At 50.8% G+C, this 18,337-nt stretch overlaps 1 protein-coding gene across 4 annotated transcripts in view; it reads right to left on the bottom strand.

Annotated features, from left to right (window-relative positions):
• Positions 1-1,546: 1,546 nt before the first annotated feature.
• tinc (transmembrane protein tincar) overlaps positions 1,547-18,337 on the bottom strand; it is a 34,413-nt gene continuing 17,622 nt past the window's right edge. For 3 of the 4 annotated variants that reach the window (XM_076369381.1, XM_076369380.1, XM_076369377.1), the window contains 11 exons: positions 15,982-16,500; positions 15,644-15,868; positions 15,429-15,560; positions 14,413-15,267; positions 14,039-14,226; positions 13,658-13,968; positions 13,079-13,581; positions 12,810-13,005; positions 12,155-12,296; positions 11,181-11,387; positions 1,547-10,772 (listed from right to left, as the gene is read on the bottom strand). In XM_076369381.1, the coding sequence (XP_076225496.1) occupies positions 9,489-10,772; positions 11,181-11,387; positions 12,155-12,296; positions 12,810-13,005; positions 13,079-13,581; positions 13,658-13,968; positions 14,039-14,226; positions 14,413-15,267; positions 15,429-15,560; positions 15,644-15,868; positions 15,982-16,297 (4,359 nt within the window). In that variant the 5' untranslated portion in view covers positions 16,298-16,500 and the 3' untranslated portion in view covers positions 1,547-9,488. The remainder of the gene's footprint in view (positions 10,773-11,180; positions 11,388-12,154; positions 12,297-12,809; positions 13,006-13,078; positions 13,582-13,657; positions 13,969-14,038; positions 14,227-14,412; positions 15,268-15,428; positions 15,561-15,643; positions 15,869-15,981; positions 16,501-18,337) is intronic. The other variant, XM_076369386.1, reaches the window with a different exon arrangement.

Here is an 18,337-nt window from a genome sequence, read left to right as displayed (position 1 = left end):
GCGATTGTTAAATAGTAACTTACTACAGTCTAGAATCGGTAGCGGTACAATTGAATAGGGGCACTCGGATCGATCGGATAGTTTGCATCTTCGATGTGATGGTGGAAGTTGCAGAAATCGTCGACTCGAACGAGATAGTTTGCCAGCGTGTTGGTACCACCGTGTCCTCTACTAACGATATTCTTCTAGCGACGACAACGTTTTTTTACTGTGATGCGCGTTCACCGATCTCTCGATCCTACATACTTGCGTTTAATTAGCGACTTTCGATCATTACTTTTTCATACGACTGTGTCGATGTAAATATTTGCGATCGAAACTAACGAAACGACGCGACGCGGTGATATATCCGTCTTGAAAACAGTTCGAGCGATCCTCGAAAACTCTATTTTCCGTAGATTCTGTTGGTCTTCTTTTTCCTTTTTTTTAACGACAAATCACTGGAACAATTAGGGGTGTCAATGATAAAGACACCGACTGTTATCTAGTTTCATCGTACAAATATTCCTTTGAACAAAGAGAACAAAAATTCCGGAGCATCGAAGGAGGGGAGGATGGAAGGAAAGAAGGAAAGAACGAGGAAAGGATGCGAGAGGCGTGCACTCGACAAGATGTGAATCTACGGTGCTCGGAAATATTCCATGTACGTCTGAATTCCGCGATTAAAGGGAATATCTGTCTCTACTAGTGATAATATTATCGCGCCGGGTGCAACGAACGAATGAACCAACCAACGCAAGTTGTTCGTTTCGAGTTGGACAAATGGGAATGAATCTGTCGAAAAGTGGGAAATGTAACGGAAAGATGAAAACAACACGATTGTCGAACGAGCACGAACAGTAACGAAAAAGACAATAATTTACGCAGCCTTATCCGATGAAAGTATCTACAGCGTTCCGCTGCACGTTCCTTGAGATCCGCTCGGATTCGAAGACGGTGAATAGATGGAATCGCGACGTAGATCCGTCGACGGGATCCTCCGAGGTTTCGATCGCATCCCGGATCGCCGGAGAGGGGTAGTGCATCGGGAGATGGATTCCGGTGTGCGGCGGACACCTAACCGAGACCATAAGAGGCAACTTTTTATTCTTCCAGCGAGGAAAACTAGCGCGCGGAGATGTAGTTTTCATTGCAAAGTATTCATCGTTTACTACGACGACTGTTTCGTTGATGGCTCGTTGCGTCGCGACGAACGTCGCAGGGACGCAATTCGAAAGTCGGTCGGAGCGGGCGGCGACAGTCTGACACGCGATTCGTCAAGGGATCTCGAGGATCGCGCAGATGCTTCAGCGTGCATGTGCGCGACGCTGCGTTATCTGTGCGCATACGAGAGTATAAGGATAGAACAGGAAAGTTGCGTGTTTACGATTATCGAACGATTGAGGTGTTTGTTCGCTGCTTGTATTCGTTATTGTTGACGCTCGGAACGGTCAACTGTCACTATTGTACATGTGATCGTATTATTCTGCGAAACATGGTGTGTCCGGTCTGATCGGATCTCGACGGGTTGCGAATGCATCGACGGTAACGGTTACGGTTACGAGCTCGCAATCAGAGATCACAGTCGGAATCGTTCGAGGCAATTTGTAATTTGCGAGCCTCGTCACTCGCGACAGCGTCCAAGAGAAACGATAACGCAGTCGCGATCGAATTCGTCGATTCTCCAAGCGGATCACGAGGAACGTGTTTCCGAGTATTGTTCAATCTGTTCCGATTGTCGCGTTTAGTTTCTCCTTCCGTGGATTGAACCGTCTTCTCCTAAAATCGGTTGTTCACCTGACGACGTCGGTCGTTCGATGGGACCGTGCTCCGAAGAGTGTTCGGAAATTGGTGCAAGTAGTGAATCGTAATTGGTTACCATGGTGGGGGGTAACTCGTAGCGGTATAATAGTTTAGATTTAGCCTGAAGTGCGTTAGAATAACGGCGATCAATTTCTCGGTGCCCTTAACACGCGTAGCTCGTAAATCAAAGTCAATATACGATGATAACAAGAGATTCTGGTTTTGCCCGTCCTTTTCTCTTACCTGTCGCTGTCTAGCTATCGGGGTCCACCAATTTTCGAACGGTGAACAAGCGAAAATCGTCGAGTTGCCTGACACTGTACAGGATCGGAAAGTATATGTCGTCGATAGACAGCATAAACGACGCACCTTTTTTAATCGATGTTTAATCGATGTCCCGACAAACATTCATTGTTGACTGTTGTATAACCGTAGATTTTATATTGTGATCTATACTATATATAGTATGCGACACATAGGCGCCCCGCGCGTGCATACGCTCTCAGATATTCCGATACTACGTAATATATAATATCGTAGAATGTGCGTTTAGCTTAGCTGCGACAAAGTAGGTAAGTTTCACGAATGCCTCCTTCTTCCTCTACGCAATACATATATTTTGTCTTCGTCGAGTCAATACGTCCGCGTACCTGCGATTAATGAGAGGGAATGCCCGAGAAATTCTCTGTTTACATTTTACATTTTACAATTTAGAGTTTACGATTTACAGTTGACGGTTTACAGTTTACGGTTGACAATTTCTAGCGATTCATTAGTCGATCGAACGGATTTCTGAAAAGGTTTATTTCTCGCGGTTCGCGATCTTTTCGAACGTTGTATCTACGATTGTATTGCCAATCATCTCGCACTCGATAGAGATACACCTCTCAGCACAGCTCTCTACATGAACCCAGACCAATATATTTTTCTATACCTTTCGTGTTTGTAATTTTGTAACGGTTCGCAGTCGAATAATAGACGAAGAAATTCGCGGATCGCTTCTAACTAATTCTAAGTAGCTCCGCAGGGATTGAATCGATGGGCGATGTAATCGAGAGCCAAACGTTCCGCGTACCATCCGATAGAATTGGAGTATGAGTAGATACGCGTAGAGTCGCATAGCATTTTATACTATCTCTGTATAGGTGAAAGCAAGTAGATTTAGTTTCAAGTTAGGTAAACGATCAACGAACAAATTGTCTAACATTTATCGCGTGAACGCGCAGCGCGTGCAACGGGTATTGCGCGCGTCCAACGTTTCACGGTGACACGATGAAAGTATAAGACTCGTACAACGAACCTGTGGAAACAACAATAACGAGGCGATAGAAAAGGCGATAAAAGGCGACCGACATCAATTCCTGCAGGATCGCAACTCGGGACTCCCTCTGTTAACGTCTCTTGTCGTTGTTATACATATTTCCAGAATTATCCTGAAACGTCAATACGTCTAGTCATAGTAATAGCTTATTACAACGTTATGTAAATAATTGTTTTACCAACTTGATGAAGAATCGAGTATAAATATATATATATATACATACATATATATATATATATATACATATACATATATGAACATGAAATATATGAGATAAACGAAACGTACTGTACACGCGCTGTACATGGACACATTGCGAGAAACGTGCAGTCGAAGGAACGACGCGAACGATAGGAACGTACACGCGCGTATACCAAAATACCGATACCTAGGTATACACGTGCAGCCTCGTAGGTAGACTATTTATACTAAGAGTAAACGGGCACGCGTAGCGGTATAAACAGGGCCTAAATTGCTGCGTGCGTATGCACTCGATGCGTATGCAAATACACACATGTATATTGTCTGTTTACGCGCATCACGTTCTGCAAGAATCAGTTGCGCGTCCAGCAGTTCGGGGAGAGATGTTGCTTCTTTGAACTCGAACGCACCGTTCACTGGAATAAATGCGAAGTAGAACTTAGCGCGCGCGCATTCGGATATGTTTAGAAGAATACGTTCAGTTGAACCAATAAAAGAATCGATGCGTATTAAAAGTCGTATGCGTTTCATTCTCGTCCAACCGGAACAAGGGGTTGTCGTGAGCTTTTCACCGCAAGTTTCACCGCCCCTGCTGAATATCGTCGAGTAATTTACCTTTATTCTCTCGGTAAATGAATATACAAAGTTTACATCTAATTTCTTCGTTTATACGTTGCATCGGGTAATATTGATACGTCGCGACGATAATAATGTGTCGCTGTTGGAACCGCGCTGACCATTTTTCTGTTTCTCTTTGATTCGGCCGTGCAAGCGTCACTGGTGTTCCGACGGAGCTCGACGGTTTCGGTTCTTCCTTTCTCGGTGGACCGCGCGAACGCGGTACGCCTGGCAAGAAGACAGGCCCCGCGAGCACTCGCTATTGCCAATCCACGTAATCGCGTCGACCGACGTGCTTTCCCGTCGTCGGTCCGACCGCTCGCGTCGAACCGAGCGACGAGGCAATTCTTGCGGTTACCATCCATCTACTCGTACTACCTCGACACCGTGATTCTGTACGACTGCGGCGAATATGGCGACTATGAACATGGCGAATATCAATATGGCGCGATAGGACGCGGCCGGCGATATACGGGAGTCAAAGAACAAGAGAAAAATGGAGTTTGGTCGAAAGTACCTTTGGTATCGTGCTCCGTGTACCTGTATGTACGCGCGCGTCTTCCGTCTTCCGTCTTCCGTCTTCTGTATACTGTCTCCGAGTCCTGCGAGTGTGGGTGTGCGCGCGCGCGCCTGTCTCTGCGTACGTGTATTCGAGAGCGCGCAAAGCGATAGCGGTTACCTGTGTGTATTCGAATAAATACCAAGGCTAGTCTAATCAGTCTTTATACAATTATTCGTACATGTTCGCTGAATTGTTCGCTTACAATCATTCTCGCTTCGTATCATTCGCCTTTCTCCTCGACTCGACCTCTACCTATTTACACGTTTCGAGGGTATCATCTCGTATGAATATAGGATAACCGGATCAGTTTCTACCTGCTTGCCCGTCCGTCCGTTTCCACCACGCCGCGGTTAATCGTATCACACGCACACATTCTTATTTCTACGTACATCTATCTCACTCGTTCTTTTATTATTTCGTATCCACCGTTCGCGGCCGGAGAATAATCGCTCTAGTCGCGAGCAGTCGGCCAGGAGGTCCGCGCGGAACCGATATTCTCCGAGTATTCTTTGAAGAAGTCAATGCCTTCTTCCTCGATATTACGTACAAGTACATATGTATGTTTGTTGCGGGCTGAATCTAAACTTCTAGCTGAATCTAAAACGAACAGAGTTCGGTAGCTGACCGACGTCGAACGTCGAACGTTAAACGTTGAACGCCGAACGGTAAACGGTAAAAAAATATGCCTTCGCGAGAGACGGCACTGGCCCGATCGTCCGCTTTTCACCGAACTTTCTCACCGCCTTTCTCGATACAAACATTCTTGCCGCCGATATTGCTGATTATCGTCCATCACCGAACGATCAGACGGTTCGCGTTTACCCGAACCGTCGCGATATGTACGACGATCGGCACCGCATGGCGATCTTTCAACGAATCCGCAACTAACAGTGTTTCGTTACATGCGCACGCCGCTCCGGAATTTACGATAGAATTGGTCGATTCGCGGTAACTCGGCCGTTCGAAACGGTCGCGTTCAAAATCCTGCCCCCTATCTCCGCATTTAGTTTCCCTCGCTTCATGCCCATAAATGTCAACCGCCGATGGGCGATTTTATCAACTATGAGCAAAGATGGAATCAAGTTTCTCTCAAGTATTATCGATACGCGTAAAGTTCGCATGGAAAAATATACAAGTACAGTGAAAGCTTTATTATTTTGCCCGATCAACGAGCGAACCGATCCCCGAGAATCGAATTCGCTCGCGTTGCCGTCTGATCTGCCGGAACCATAGAATAATGCCGAGTGGCGCCTAATCAACGAACGGAACCGATTCGCGTTTCAACAGCTTTCCGCGCCTTCGCGCACCAGCAGGAAGAAAAAGCACGTACACGCGCAATCGTATTTTAGGAATATTCCTTTCTTTCCTTTGCTCTTTGCTTTCCTACGCTACGTTAAGCTACGCTACGTTAAGCTACGCTACGTTAAGCTACGCTATGCTCTGCTACGCTTTCCCGTGTTCTTCGTCGACATTATAAAGCTTTGACTGCATTTGTTTCGATGCTTTCGATCATAGAAGAATAAATTCGAATCTTTGTTTTTTTCTCTGCTTTTTTGTATTTTCTCGCGAAAAAATTGAAACTAACTATCCGATCCTACCGAGGTATAAAAGTTGCCGGGGTTCTCTCGCATAATCTATTCGAATGGCCGAGGCCGCGATGCGTCCGAGGTGTAGCACGCGACAAGGCATCGCTCACGATCCGTCCGTGAACAAAATCAGAGAGACAAGAGATGTTTCGTTCGTGTCCGGTCCGTTACCGAATCGGCATTGCGATCGGGGCCTGGCCGTTGAACGGGACGCACTGGGGGAGGTGAGGGTGACGTTCCATGGGAAATAAGGGATCGACGCCAATCGACGAATCATAACACTATTCGAAAATAGATCCGCAGCCGAACGCATTTGATTGTTCGACGCGCGTTCGCGTTGCGTAAAATCGATCGACTTGGTCGGTTTCGTTAGCGCAAAAAGTGCATAAAAAATACATGTGATTACGATTTAAACATCTACTCGACTCGGCTGTACTCGATCACGTCTAAAGGAGACACCTGTACAATCGATTTGCACGTGATTCGAAGTCGACTACGATCTTGATTCCATCTTCGCTCGGGATACTTCGGAAAACGCGTCTACCGCAACGTGCCAGCAGTTACGCGTGTCCTGTGGGATTCTCCGAGTTTTCTAGCACTACGACACTCACTCCGTTCACGACGGTTAGAAAATTCTTGAAAATAAAGATACTCTTTGTTCCTTCGCGTCTCTTTGAGCAGCGTTTCTAATGTAATAGAAAATCCTCTAATTCCTCTCGACTAACACAAACGTGCATCGCATTTACGTTTTCCTCTAAAAGTTTCGTGTGGTTTATCTTTGTTACCGTGCCGCGTTACTCTCGTTATTGCGTGTGCACACCGAATCGTTTGTAAAGATCGCTCACAAAAATACTATCATCTGTTTTTTAAATGCGTCACGATTTGCTACAAGCGTACGCGCGTGAAAAACCTCTGTTCCTGTTATCGTAGCCATCCCCCGACGAAAGAAAAACACGAAGAATACGTTCGTTGTACATGTCCTTTCGCTTTATCGTCGAAGCGCGAAACACCAACTTGAAATGTCGATAACGAGCAAAGACGACGAGTCTCGTCGCGTCGATTCGCAAACGCAAACGCAAACGCAAACGCGAACGCAAGCGTGGACGCGAACGTAGACGCAAAAACGCACGCGTAGGTTGTTCGATCGGTCGAAAGGGGCTTCGGGCCATTCCGAATCGCTTCTCGGTGAAGGATATTGGCGCGACGTTGATGCATTGCACGACAGCGTATGCGTGTACGTGGTCGGACGCATTCGACCGGTATATCGCGCGCTCATCGTCTCACGCGTCTTCGAAGATACTTGCAGAGCTGGAAAACTAAAGTAAAATCGCGTACGTTACGAGCATTGGCGCGGGAGGAAGTTGCGGTGGAAGAAAGCGAAACGCATCGACGCCCGTAAACGTTGACCCCCGTGAATCCGCGAAAGAACGAAACAACGTGGCAGTCGATCGAAAAAGTAAATACCTATATAATAGAGATCCCTAGATCTTCGTAATTAATGGCAGTAGTCGTTCCCTTAATCTTTCCTAAGTAGCCGTCGCGTGCCGATCTCGTCTAACGTTATCGGACCGTGCGACCGGCGTCGCATCGATCCGCTTTACAACCTAGTTTTCCTTCGTTTACATTTTGCTTCCGCTTTTAAACGCCGTCCCCGAATCTTCGTCCGAACACGCGCTCGCGCGCACGGAACAGCTGTCGGGAAAGGAGTTTAAACCGGAAGAAATAGCAGCGAAAATGTTGGGCGAGACAGCACGCGCGAAAAGCGAGTTATCGGATCCTTAATTATAGGTATAGGCAGAATACCTGATCGTAATTCAAGACCTACGAGTCTGAAAATACGAACTCGATTCCGTCTACCACTTTCTCTGCATCTGCCTAAGCGCTTCACTGATTTCTCCAGTGTATCGTTTCTTTAATCGATCAACTGACCGATTAAAGTAACTAATTAGTTATCACCCAGTCGGAACGTCGTACCTGGCGTACCGTAGCAAGGACTCGCCGAGTAAGACCTACGAGTATCAGGAAATTCTCGGAAACCCGATGATGATCGATAATGGACATGTCTATGCGCCTGGAAAATCGAACGACCATTCGCCGCGGTATTTCTGGCCTCGAAAGTCTCGAATGGATCGCGTATACGTCTAACGAGTCGGCGAAAGAAAAGAAATAACGTTCCCGTGGTGTCATCCGATTCATGAGAAATATACCGTTTTTCTGTTACCAGCGGTGCGCGCGGTTAACCGCTACACCAGAATTTCATAATAATCCAGATGTATGGCTACTGCATTCTTGGAACGGAAATCCGCCGAATCTGTCAAACTGTTAAAACCACTAACTCCGGAACCAATCACAGAAGATGCCAAGATATTCTCACCATCCCTTAGATTATCGGATGTTGGCGATAGTCGAGATATACAGTCCTCGGAGATGGAAGAACTAATAGTAGTATTAATAGTATTAATAGTAGTAGTAGTAGTAGCAGTAGTAATAGTAGTAGCAGTAGTAGCAGTGTAGTAGTAGTAGTAGCAGTAGTAGTAGTAGTAGTAGTAATAGTAGTAGTAATAGTAGTAGTAGTAGTAGTAGTAACAATAGTAGTAGTAGTGGTAAAGATAATAATAATAATAGTAATAATAATGAGAGGTATTTGTAAAGAATCGAACGACACACGATTCGTGCGCCGTTTTCGAGGGTTACTTGGAAATCTCGGATGCTAGTGATTTCTAAAAGCAAATCGCGAGTATTACAGTCGAGTATTATAATTAACCGGAAAATCGATTATTCGGTAAGAGTATCGCGCATCGTCTACCGCATCGCGTTTCCGATTGGCTTCGCCCGATCGCATCGAAATTAGCGGATCGCTCGCAGTTGAAATTCAATCCCGAAGGGGGGGAACAGTTTTCGAGTGCTCGCATCCGACGATGAACGAGAAACGGGGTCCTAAACTCGCGAGATATGTTTGCAACGAGACGATACTCGCGTTCTATTGTCAAGCGCGTTTTCACGGTCGTCGATATCGGGAAAAATCCACTTTCGATATTCGTCTTAATTATTGGTCGAAGCATCGGGAAACGGTTGATATGATGAACATTTGGTAAAGAGTCGCGACCGTATTAAAAATAGACCTTTACTTTGGTCGATCCGCGTTCTCCGCTTCGGTGAAACAGAAATGTGTTTGATATGTAACCGTGCGTCCGGTAGACGCGAAAAGCAATCTTTCTCATTCGAGGATATAGAAGTCCGGGTAGCATTGAAACAACTATCGCGCGATAAACCTTTTGTTCGTTCGACAAGTTTGCGGTGGTCGTTTCCTTCGAAAGAGTCTATGAAAAATCTACCTAGAATGCGACGTGACGCGATGCGGTGTAATGCGAAGGAATGGCATGGAATGGGACGGGATGGGATGATACGCGAGTGAATTCTAATGAGGTAAACACGTGTCCGAATCGCCGCTGCTGGCCATGGAGAAGTTGGCCGAGTCGCGGTCGGTTTGCCTGATTTGAGCAGCCACCGACAGCTTGCCGTTCGTCTGCGGTGTCTGAGGGAACGTGTGGTGACCCGGAAGAGCCCAAGTTTGCGCGTGCAGCGGGACGGGTGGGAATCGCTTGACGAAGGGATTGTTGGCCGGTACCGGGTGCAAAAGTCTAACGCCGTTATGGTGCGAGGGCAACGTCGTGTGCGCTGGGACCGTGCTCGAGTGCATCTGCGGGGGATGCGCGACGTACGCGTGCCGAGGCACGGACCCGCAGCTGCCGCTCGACCCGCTCATGTGCGAGCCCGCGACGCTCGCGTGGGACACGTGGGGCAACGGCATGGTCGAGCAATGGGGGTAGGTGACGATCGGTTGGGTCGGGTAATGAGGCAACGTGGCGGACGAAGCGTGCACCCGAATGTCGTTGCTCTCCGTGAACGACGTCATTCTCATGTTCGTCGAACGACCAAACGGCTCTTCGTTCGGGTTCAACGGTTCCGTTAGCTTCGTCCTCGATAATTTGCGTCTGATGACGACCGTCGCTTCGTTCGGATTCTCGAGAATAACGGCCGAACAAGGGGTGCCGGTGCCGGAACCGGGAATTGGACCGGAACTGGAACTGGAGCCGGAGCTGGCTCCGGAGCCGGAGACGGTGACGGTCAGAGAAACGGAGCCGGATCCGGAGCCGGGAACCGCGTCGCTGAAGATCGCGGTCGCGTTCGCGTTCACGTTCGCGTTCGCGTTTGCGTTCGCGCTTGCGTTTGCGTTCGCGTTCGCCAGCAACGACACGTGATTCGCGTAGTGCGACGGTGCGAAAGAATGGCCACCGCCGGTGGCACCGGGTCGGCCCGTCGGCGACGAAAAGGTACCGGTGACGGCCGTCGGTGGTTGAACGCCCCGCTGCAAGGAACAGCTGCGCCATTGTTCTCGCGGCTCCTCGCCGACTCGATGCTCGCCGGTCAAGTCGTCGACGCTGGTCGCTCGTCGTTGGCAGCTGGCGTTGCTCGCGTTACTGGCGTTACTGGCGTTGCTCGCGTTGCTGTGCACTCCGCTCGACGAGGTTTCGCTGTGGCTGCTCCCGTTGCTGTGCCCGGCCACCGAGCCAGCTCCGCTGCCGCCGCCCGCTCCCTCCAACGGCGGTGAGTTGGAGGAATCCGAGCGAGGCGTCAACTCGTCGTGGGGCATCCCCGAGTCTGCTCGGCGCAAGCAGCGAGGCGTTTGTCCTCCGTTCGTCTGAAACGAATCAACCGATCATCACCGACGACAACGACGGGAGGAACACGCCCGTTTCTTCGTTCCAATGTTTTCTCTTCCGCGGCACGCTGTTCCCTACGCGACCCGCGCTTCGATTTTACAGTTGTGCGATCGTGCGATCGTGTGGGCGTGCGTTGCACAGTCGTACAGTCGTACAGCTGCAAGTGCTTGCTCGGGATACTCGAGAAGATTACGAACGCGGCCGATGCGTCCGCGCGGAACGGGCGAACGAACTATAGTCTCCGCAAATCATTCGAAGCGCTTTCGACTCGTATCGGAAATTTCGCTTTCCCGTTGCACCGACGCGTCGAATGCTCTGCTCGTAGAATAGTTGGCTCACCCGAACGAGAAATTACGTTAAGCTCTATGTTAAGTGTGTGTTAGTACCTGAATGTTAGTGGTTAGTGACGCCGTGATAACTTCGGTGCTCGGTGCGCGTGTTGGAGTCGGAGGTGGCAATGGAAGCGGCTCCGAGGCGGGATCGGACATAGGGTCTGGAGTCAAGAGAGGCGAGGGATCACCTTCCGAAGGTTGTAGATCGCGGTTCGCACTCGCGTAGTAAGTCACTTGGTCGTCGTTTACGCACTCGAGCAACTGTTAAAATTGTTAAAAATTGGTAACGATTAATTCGATGCACTTTCAAGATTCTCTTGCAGTCGAGCGACACAGATTTCCTACGGAAAAACGAAAGCGAAGGAGAATCGAAACGGCCAGAGGGAAAAACGGAGCGAAGGTCGGAGGGGGACGGCAAACGCCGCGGCGTTTGCTTTCATCGTACCTACTACGATCACTGGATTTAACTCGAGAGTTTAAGCAAAGAGTCGTCCAAGTGCGAGGACTGTACCGTCGGCGTCGCCAGATTTCCAACGGAGTGCCAATGGTTAAACGTTCGATAGGTAAACGCAACAGCTGCGCGGGTTAATGCGTGTTAGATTCGATCACATTCGTCTACCGTAAAGCTTCTCGTGATCGCGCCTACTGTATCATCGTACCGGGAAATCACCCTCTCACACGCAAACTATCGATATGCGCACACGCGACTGTTAGTATTGTTGTCAAGCATGGGAAAACAGAGAAATCAGATTTTCTTGCGTCTTACGTTTCCGAATTTTGGTACAGAGTCCCTATGGGCTATCAGCCACCTTCCCCACTGTTGAGCAAAAGAGAACGAATTAAAACCCGACGGAGAAGCAGAGGAGACGAACAAGCGCGAGGGAGAGGGAGCGAGAGAGTAAAGAGAAAGAGACAAGTTCCTGTATCGAGCACGAAAGAATCGTCAGGCGAGACGAGAGAAATGAAATGGAACGCCGATCAGACGATGAAACGATGAAACGACGAAACGGCGGACCGCGCATATGTACCTTGTTCTCCTCGGACGTTGAATCGTCGGCAGGATCTAAAGACGTGATCAACGGTAATTCTCGTAGCGTAGCGTAATCTCCGTCATCCTCGGGCCCAGCTCCATCGCCGACACCGCCACCTCGTCTGGCTTTTCCCTTATTACTGAAACAAAGCAACGCGTCCAAATACGGTAGGTTCGACGCGGTCCGTCGACCGATATGTATCCAGCGTTTAATAACGGGGATAAGATGGGTCGTTCCTGGTCGTACGACGGGCTTTCGATCCGGTTGACGATCGTTAACGGTCGGTCACGATGGAACCAGGACGAACCATCTCGTACAGTGGTTAGCAGGACGGAAAGTTACAGGAACAAGCAAGAGCCAGTGCGAGACTAAGCGCAAGAGAAATAGCCGGAGCTTGTACAAGATGCAACGTTAACTCTCGAGGCAAATCGATTCTCGTGGAACATGTCTCGTATTCTCGTATAGTGAAAATCTACCTTGGCCCTTCACCGAGAACCGCGCAGTTTACAGGAGGAGAAGGACGAGGAGGAGAAGAAGAAGAAGAAGAAGAAGAAGAAGTAGAAGAAAAAGAAGAAGAAGAAGAAGCAGCAGAGGACACGGGTGACGGCGAGATGTACTGAAAGACACCAAGAGGAGGGAGGAGGGTAGTTACCGCGAGCCTGACGTACTAGGCAGGTCGTTAAAGGTGACCTTGGGCTTCAATTTCTTGTTCAGCCAGCCCTTTTCGATGGTCGGTGCACCGTTCGCGTTGCTCGGCGATTGCGTGGGCGACGGTCGAAGTTTAGGCCTCAACCAGTAGATCTGCTCGTCGTCTGCCGTCGAGTCGCCATCGACGCAGTCCGCGTTCCCTGCAGAGGCGCAACGATAGAGATCGGGAGAGTCTGGATCGACTCGAGGAGAAACAATTGGATCGAGCGTTACCTCGGGCGCGCGCCTTCCTTTCGATGGCCGCCTTCTGTATCACGCTCATGATGGCCTTCTTCGGCGACGCGTCGGCAATGGTGTAGGTCCGACCGTTACCCACGACCAGCAACGGCGCGCTGGTGCCGTCCTCCTCGTCCTTGGCCGACAGTAGATCAACGTCGGTCACGAGCTTCACGGACCTCGCCGATCGGACGGTCGCGCGACCGATCGTCACCCTGAGCTTGAACGTCCATCGGTGCTTTATGGTCAGACAGATCCAGACGAGCAGCCACAGGAACAGGTGGAGAACGGTCGCAACGATGCACGCCAATATCGCGCCGTCCAGGCTGGCGCGATACACGACGCTGTAGTCGTAGAGCAACGGCGCGCTGCAGATCGCGATCGCCAGAAACACGCAGAGGGCGGTGCAATGGATGAAATACACCCAGCCGTTCCGCTCGCGATTCTCCTTCGGCAGAATCACTCGTCGTTCGCGCTCCTGATTCAGGAAGGCCGTGAATCTGTGAATTATTTCCATGTTGGATTAGTTTCTAGGATACCCGAGTTTCCTCGGTTCGCAGCTGCGAGTCCACTGACCTGCCGTAAGCGTAAAAGTACATCACCATGCTGGAACACAGCACTAGAAGAGAGGAGAGACCGAACAGGACGAGAGTAACGTGCGGATTCAATAGGAAATAGGAATCTCCGAAAATCGTTGATATGCTGGTGGTACCGGTGATGGACGAGCCGGCGGCGGCGATGCTGTTTCCGCTGCTGCCGGCGTTGGCCGCGTTGCCCGGGTTGCCGGTGCCGCTGCCGGCGCCGGCGCCGCCGCTACTGGACCCCGACAGCGTCCGGTATTGTTGTCGAAGAACGGGCAACACTTTCAACGGTCCCACAACTTGAACCTGAACATCGACGGCCGATTAGACGCACGCCCCTCGTCCGGCAGATTTCGTTTCCGCCTCGTTCGCTTACCTTGTACAGAACGGACATGCCGACGTACGCTAACAAGCTCTGCGCCGAGTTCATGACCAACTGAACGCTGAAAATTGTGCCCAACGCCTTGTTGCAGGACCAAAATACCGCCGGATACCGTACGGAGTACACTGCGAGAGCCACGGCGTAGTTCAAATACTCCAAAGTAACGGGACCGTAAGTTTCGGCTGAAAGAACGTCGAAAGAAACAAGAAATTTTGTTCGTATCTCCGAATCCATCGGTAAACGCTGTAAAAGGGGGAATATTAAATATCGGGTATCGAATATCGAGTATCGAATACCGAATATTAAATATCAAATAGCAAATATCGGGTCTCGAAACAGACTGAAAAAAGGCAACGACAGATGCTTACCGGTTTCGATTTCGAGATTCAATTTTTCAGGATGGTCCAGATCGGCTAAACTGTTCATCGTCAGCGCCATGGTCTGCGCCGACATGTTCCCTCCGTCGTTGGCCAATCTAACGGGTCTGACGGTCGAGGAGACTCTCGCCGAACCCTTCGGTTTCGACCTGTTCTTCGAATGAGCGTTTCTGAGAATGGTCTTCGCGGTTGGCCGTCTAGCGGCGGCCGCGTATTTGTCCGTGGCGTTCTTCGAGGTTCTCGAGGTTGCATTCGCCGACCTTAAGATCGCGGTAATCGTCGACGTATTCGCCGAGCCTGCCGTTACCGGCGTCGTAGCGGCGGTGGCTGGCATCGACGCGCGAGCTCTCGTCTTGGCTCTCGTCGCCGGTTCTATCGTGGTCGCGATCATCCTCGTTGTCAGCTCTGGCCCGGTCTCCTTGGGGAGATTCGACGCGGTCGACGCGGCCGTTACTTTGACCGACGTCGCGCCGCCGTTCTCCGCCCTCGAAGACTCGTCCGCGTTGCGACCGTTCGCGATCGTTCTCGGAGTGGTATTTAAAAACCGAGCGTTCGACGGAATCTGTCCGATACTCGTGGAACGGAACGAGCCGAGAAACGTTCCCGACGCGTCCCCGGGACGAGACTCGACGGCATCGTCGATCCCGACGCCCGTCGCGCCCGGTGTCGGTACGACGTCGTCCGGCGATTCCTCGATTTCCTGGTGCGGCGTTAAAGTAACGAAAGGCTGAGGAGTTATAAAACCAGTTAGAATGCTCAGGTTCACGTTCGGATTCAGGAAACTGGACACGACCAGTCGATCGCGATGAATCACAACCCAGTCGAGGTCCGTTCGCCATATTGCGTCTGTGAAAGAAAACTATCGTTTGACAGATGTTCCTCGGCATAGGAGGAAACCGACGAGGCGAAACGAGACGCGACGCGACGTAAAGGAAAATATTAAAGGAACCAACGAGGCGAGTGTGAAACGGGAATGCAAAAGAGCGAAATAACTGGTAGAAAGTTACCTTTCGGCAAAAATCCGGCATGTATGAGCCTAGCTTCCATGAGCAGCGAAGGCAGGAGGAAGCACATGGCCGTGCAAAGGTGCACGAACGCCGCTGTAGGGCCCCCGTGTCGCCATAAATTGTTCGCCAGACCTGCGAATCGTTTCGAGGAATCAGCGGCGGTTCGCGGCGACACCGATCGTTGGAGGAGGAGAACACCTCGGAAGCGTACTCACTGTGGTCGTGATTGTTGGCGAGCAACGAGGAGGGCGGATCGCGCGAGCACGCGCTCAAATGGCGGCCAAGTTTGATCCCATCGTTGGCCAGGTTGCCGAGTTTCAGAAACGCCGCGCCGAGAAGCACCGGAAGCAGAACCACCCCGGTGCCGGCCAACACCAGACAAGCGTACAATTCCAACTTTGGGGGAGGCGCATCCGCCGGCCATGGCAGCGAGACGTATGCTGCAAAGCGAACAGTATTAAACGCGCGTAATTTCGAATTGTTCGTTGATTGCGTCGAGCCACTGGGAGGCGACGACGGCTCGGTTCGCGGCCGAAATTTCCGGGAAACTTACCGGCGAACCTCTTCGCGTATCTCAGGCCGATGTAAGCTTGCAGAGAAACCGCCAGGATGCCGTACCAAACGGACCACAAGCTGTTCACGTGGCCTCGTATGCACGAGTTTCGTTTGCTCGAGCTGCGCGTCTTTTTCACTTTGCTCGTCGCAGCGGCGCCGCTCGAGTTTATGCTGGACACGATCGGAAGCGGCTTCAATGGTTTTTTGCATTTCGCTTGGTTCACCTCGTTGTTATTTTCATAGCCCATCAAGCTCCCAGTCATTGACATCTTGTTCTGAAAAAGCACGAGTCGAGAAACCGTTCGATCAAACATCCGCGCCGTTTCGCTTCGCCGTTTCGTCGTTTCGTCGTCCAATAATCCTCCTTTTCTCGGTGTTGTCGAGCAGCAGCCGTTTGCCGGTCGCGTATCCCTGCGATTCCTTCCGTTCCCGATCGCCGCCGGTTACCAGGGAATTCCTCTCGAACGATCGACACGAGGTCTCGAGATCTCGGACATTTTTCAGGGCGACGAGATACCTGGAACAGACGATTCGCTTTTCATTAGAACGCACGAGTGGTCGAGACTTTCTTCGATCGAACCGTTCGTCGTTGAGGCGAAAGGCCCGTGGGAGAGTAGTAACTGCATTTGCGATTTAGACGCCACGCGTTCGGCCACGCTTAAGGAGAACCGGAAGAAATCCGATTCGATCGAGATCGCGATTGCGAACGATCGAAGCGCCGTTTCTATCGCTCGTACGAACGCGACTCTCGATCCTCGGGTTCTCTTCTCCTCTCTCTCCTCTTTTCCGGCTAGAAACCTCCCAGTTACCAATTATCCCCTGCCTCTTTGTCGACAGACGCGTTCCGTTATCAAATTTTTCTGGCGATCAGCCAAAAAATCAGCCGATTAACGAGCAACGTTCCACCGGACAGTTGCTTGGTTATCGACTTGGCTCATTCGGATCAACGGAAACCGAGACGACTCGGATAGACGAACGAAAAACGGTAATGGGTAAACTGGTGAAAACGCTCGGATATCTCGGCAATATTTCTGGCTCCTAAAGGTTTCCCGGCGCGTCGCGTTGCTGAAAAGCCATACTCGGGAACCGACTGTTTTCCTAGCTCTTGGCGTCGGTTGTCCCGACCGTACCGACGAGAGGAGGCCTCCCCGCGTGCGAGCGTTTCCGCTTCAACGAGCATTTCCGAAAAAAATCCAGATTCCGTACGTCTGATTGCGCCGTTCCATCCGTGCGGTTTCAAGGGATCGAAAGTTGCACGCGACCGAACACGATCGCTCCTGGATCTCTTTCCGATCGAAGCTGCCGAAAGATCGTTGAAAGGTAAATGATCGGAACGCGACGGTTCGGGGTTCTAATAGACAATGCTCGGGCGCTTGCGCTAATGCGCTCCCATCGCGCAACCCTGCGGAAAGCCGAGGTCGCGCCCAGCGACTGTCTAATCGTCCGACCATCGATCCGACGACCCATCGGACCGGTGAATCCGAGTCGCGAAGAACCGAAAGCCCTTGGCGAAATATTCGCTCGTACCGAATCGGATTCCGGCGAGTTTCCTTGTCTAGTTTCCTCGAGCACCCTTCCGTTCGAATCGTCGCGCGGTGCGTTCGGCGAGGCGAGAGGGGAAGCGGAACGATCGTCCGCGAGGCTAGAGCTTCTCGCGCCAACGCTCGCCTCGTGAGTCAGCTTGTCGCCATGACTACGGAACATCCCCGCTCTGTCAGCCACGAATTTCCGAACGAATTAGCTGCAGCAACCTTGGCGAACGAATGACCTATCTTTATCGAATTCGACGCTGTTCCAACGAAAATTGCCTCCCTGGATAGATTCTCGACCTGCATTCGTTCGTCGGAGACAATAAAGCGATCCTTGCCGTTTATCGGTCAGCACGGGGCGCATCGATAGCGCGGACGAGTGGTAGCTGGCGAATTGCCAGGGCAGCTATCACGCTTTGTTGCCGCTTTCAAATTGGACGGGCTCCGTTCCAGGCGTAATAAGTAACAAGTAATAAATAATAAACCGAAGTATCGGTACTCTTCCCAGCTCTTCGAGTGGAAAGCCGAACCGCCGCTATCAGTTTTACAGCTTCACGAGTTTCCTATTCGACCACAGAATAGAAACGTCGAAGAACTCCAGTGAAACCTAATCTTTCACCCGATCTTGGCGACGACCGCGACGGGCTAAGAGGTCGCCGCGCGAAGATTGGGCATCGCAGTCGCGACGCGCGCACGGTTCATTCCCATATGTCGCTCGTTCCATTTTCGCTGTTCGTTTGGCTTTCCCCGCGTCTCTACGGAAATAGCTCGATACGCGAGCGCGTGGTAGCGGCTGCGAGCGAGCGTGAACCGTAAATCTTGGCC

This window comes from Nomia melanderi, chromosome 1, assembly GCF_051020985.1.
Source record: "Nomia melanderi isolate GNS246 chromosome 1, iyNomMela1, whole genome shotgun sequence".
NCBI classification, from domain to species: Eukaryota; Metazoa; Arthropoda; class Insecta; order Hymenoptera; family Halictidae; genus Nomia; species Nomia melanderi.
Note: the sequence above shows the minus strand (reverse complement) of the source record. Positions and strands in the feature narration are given on the sequence as shown.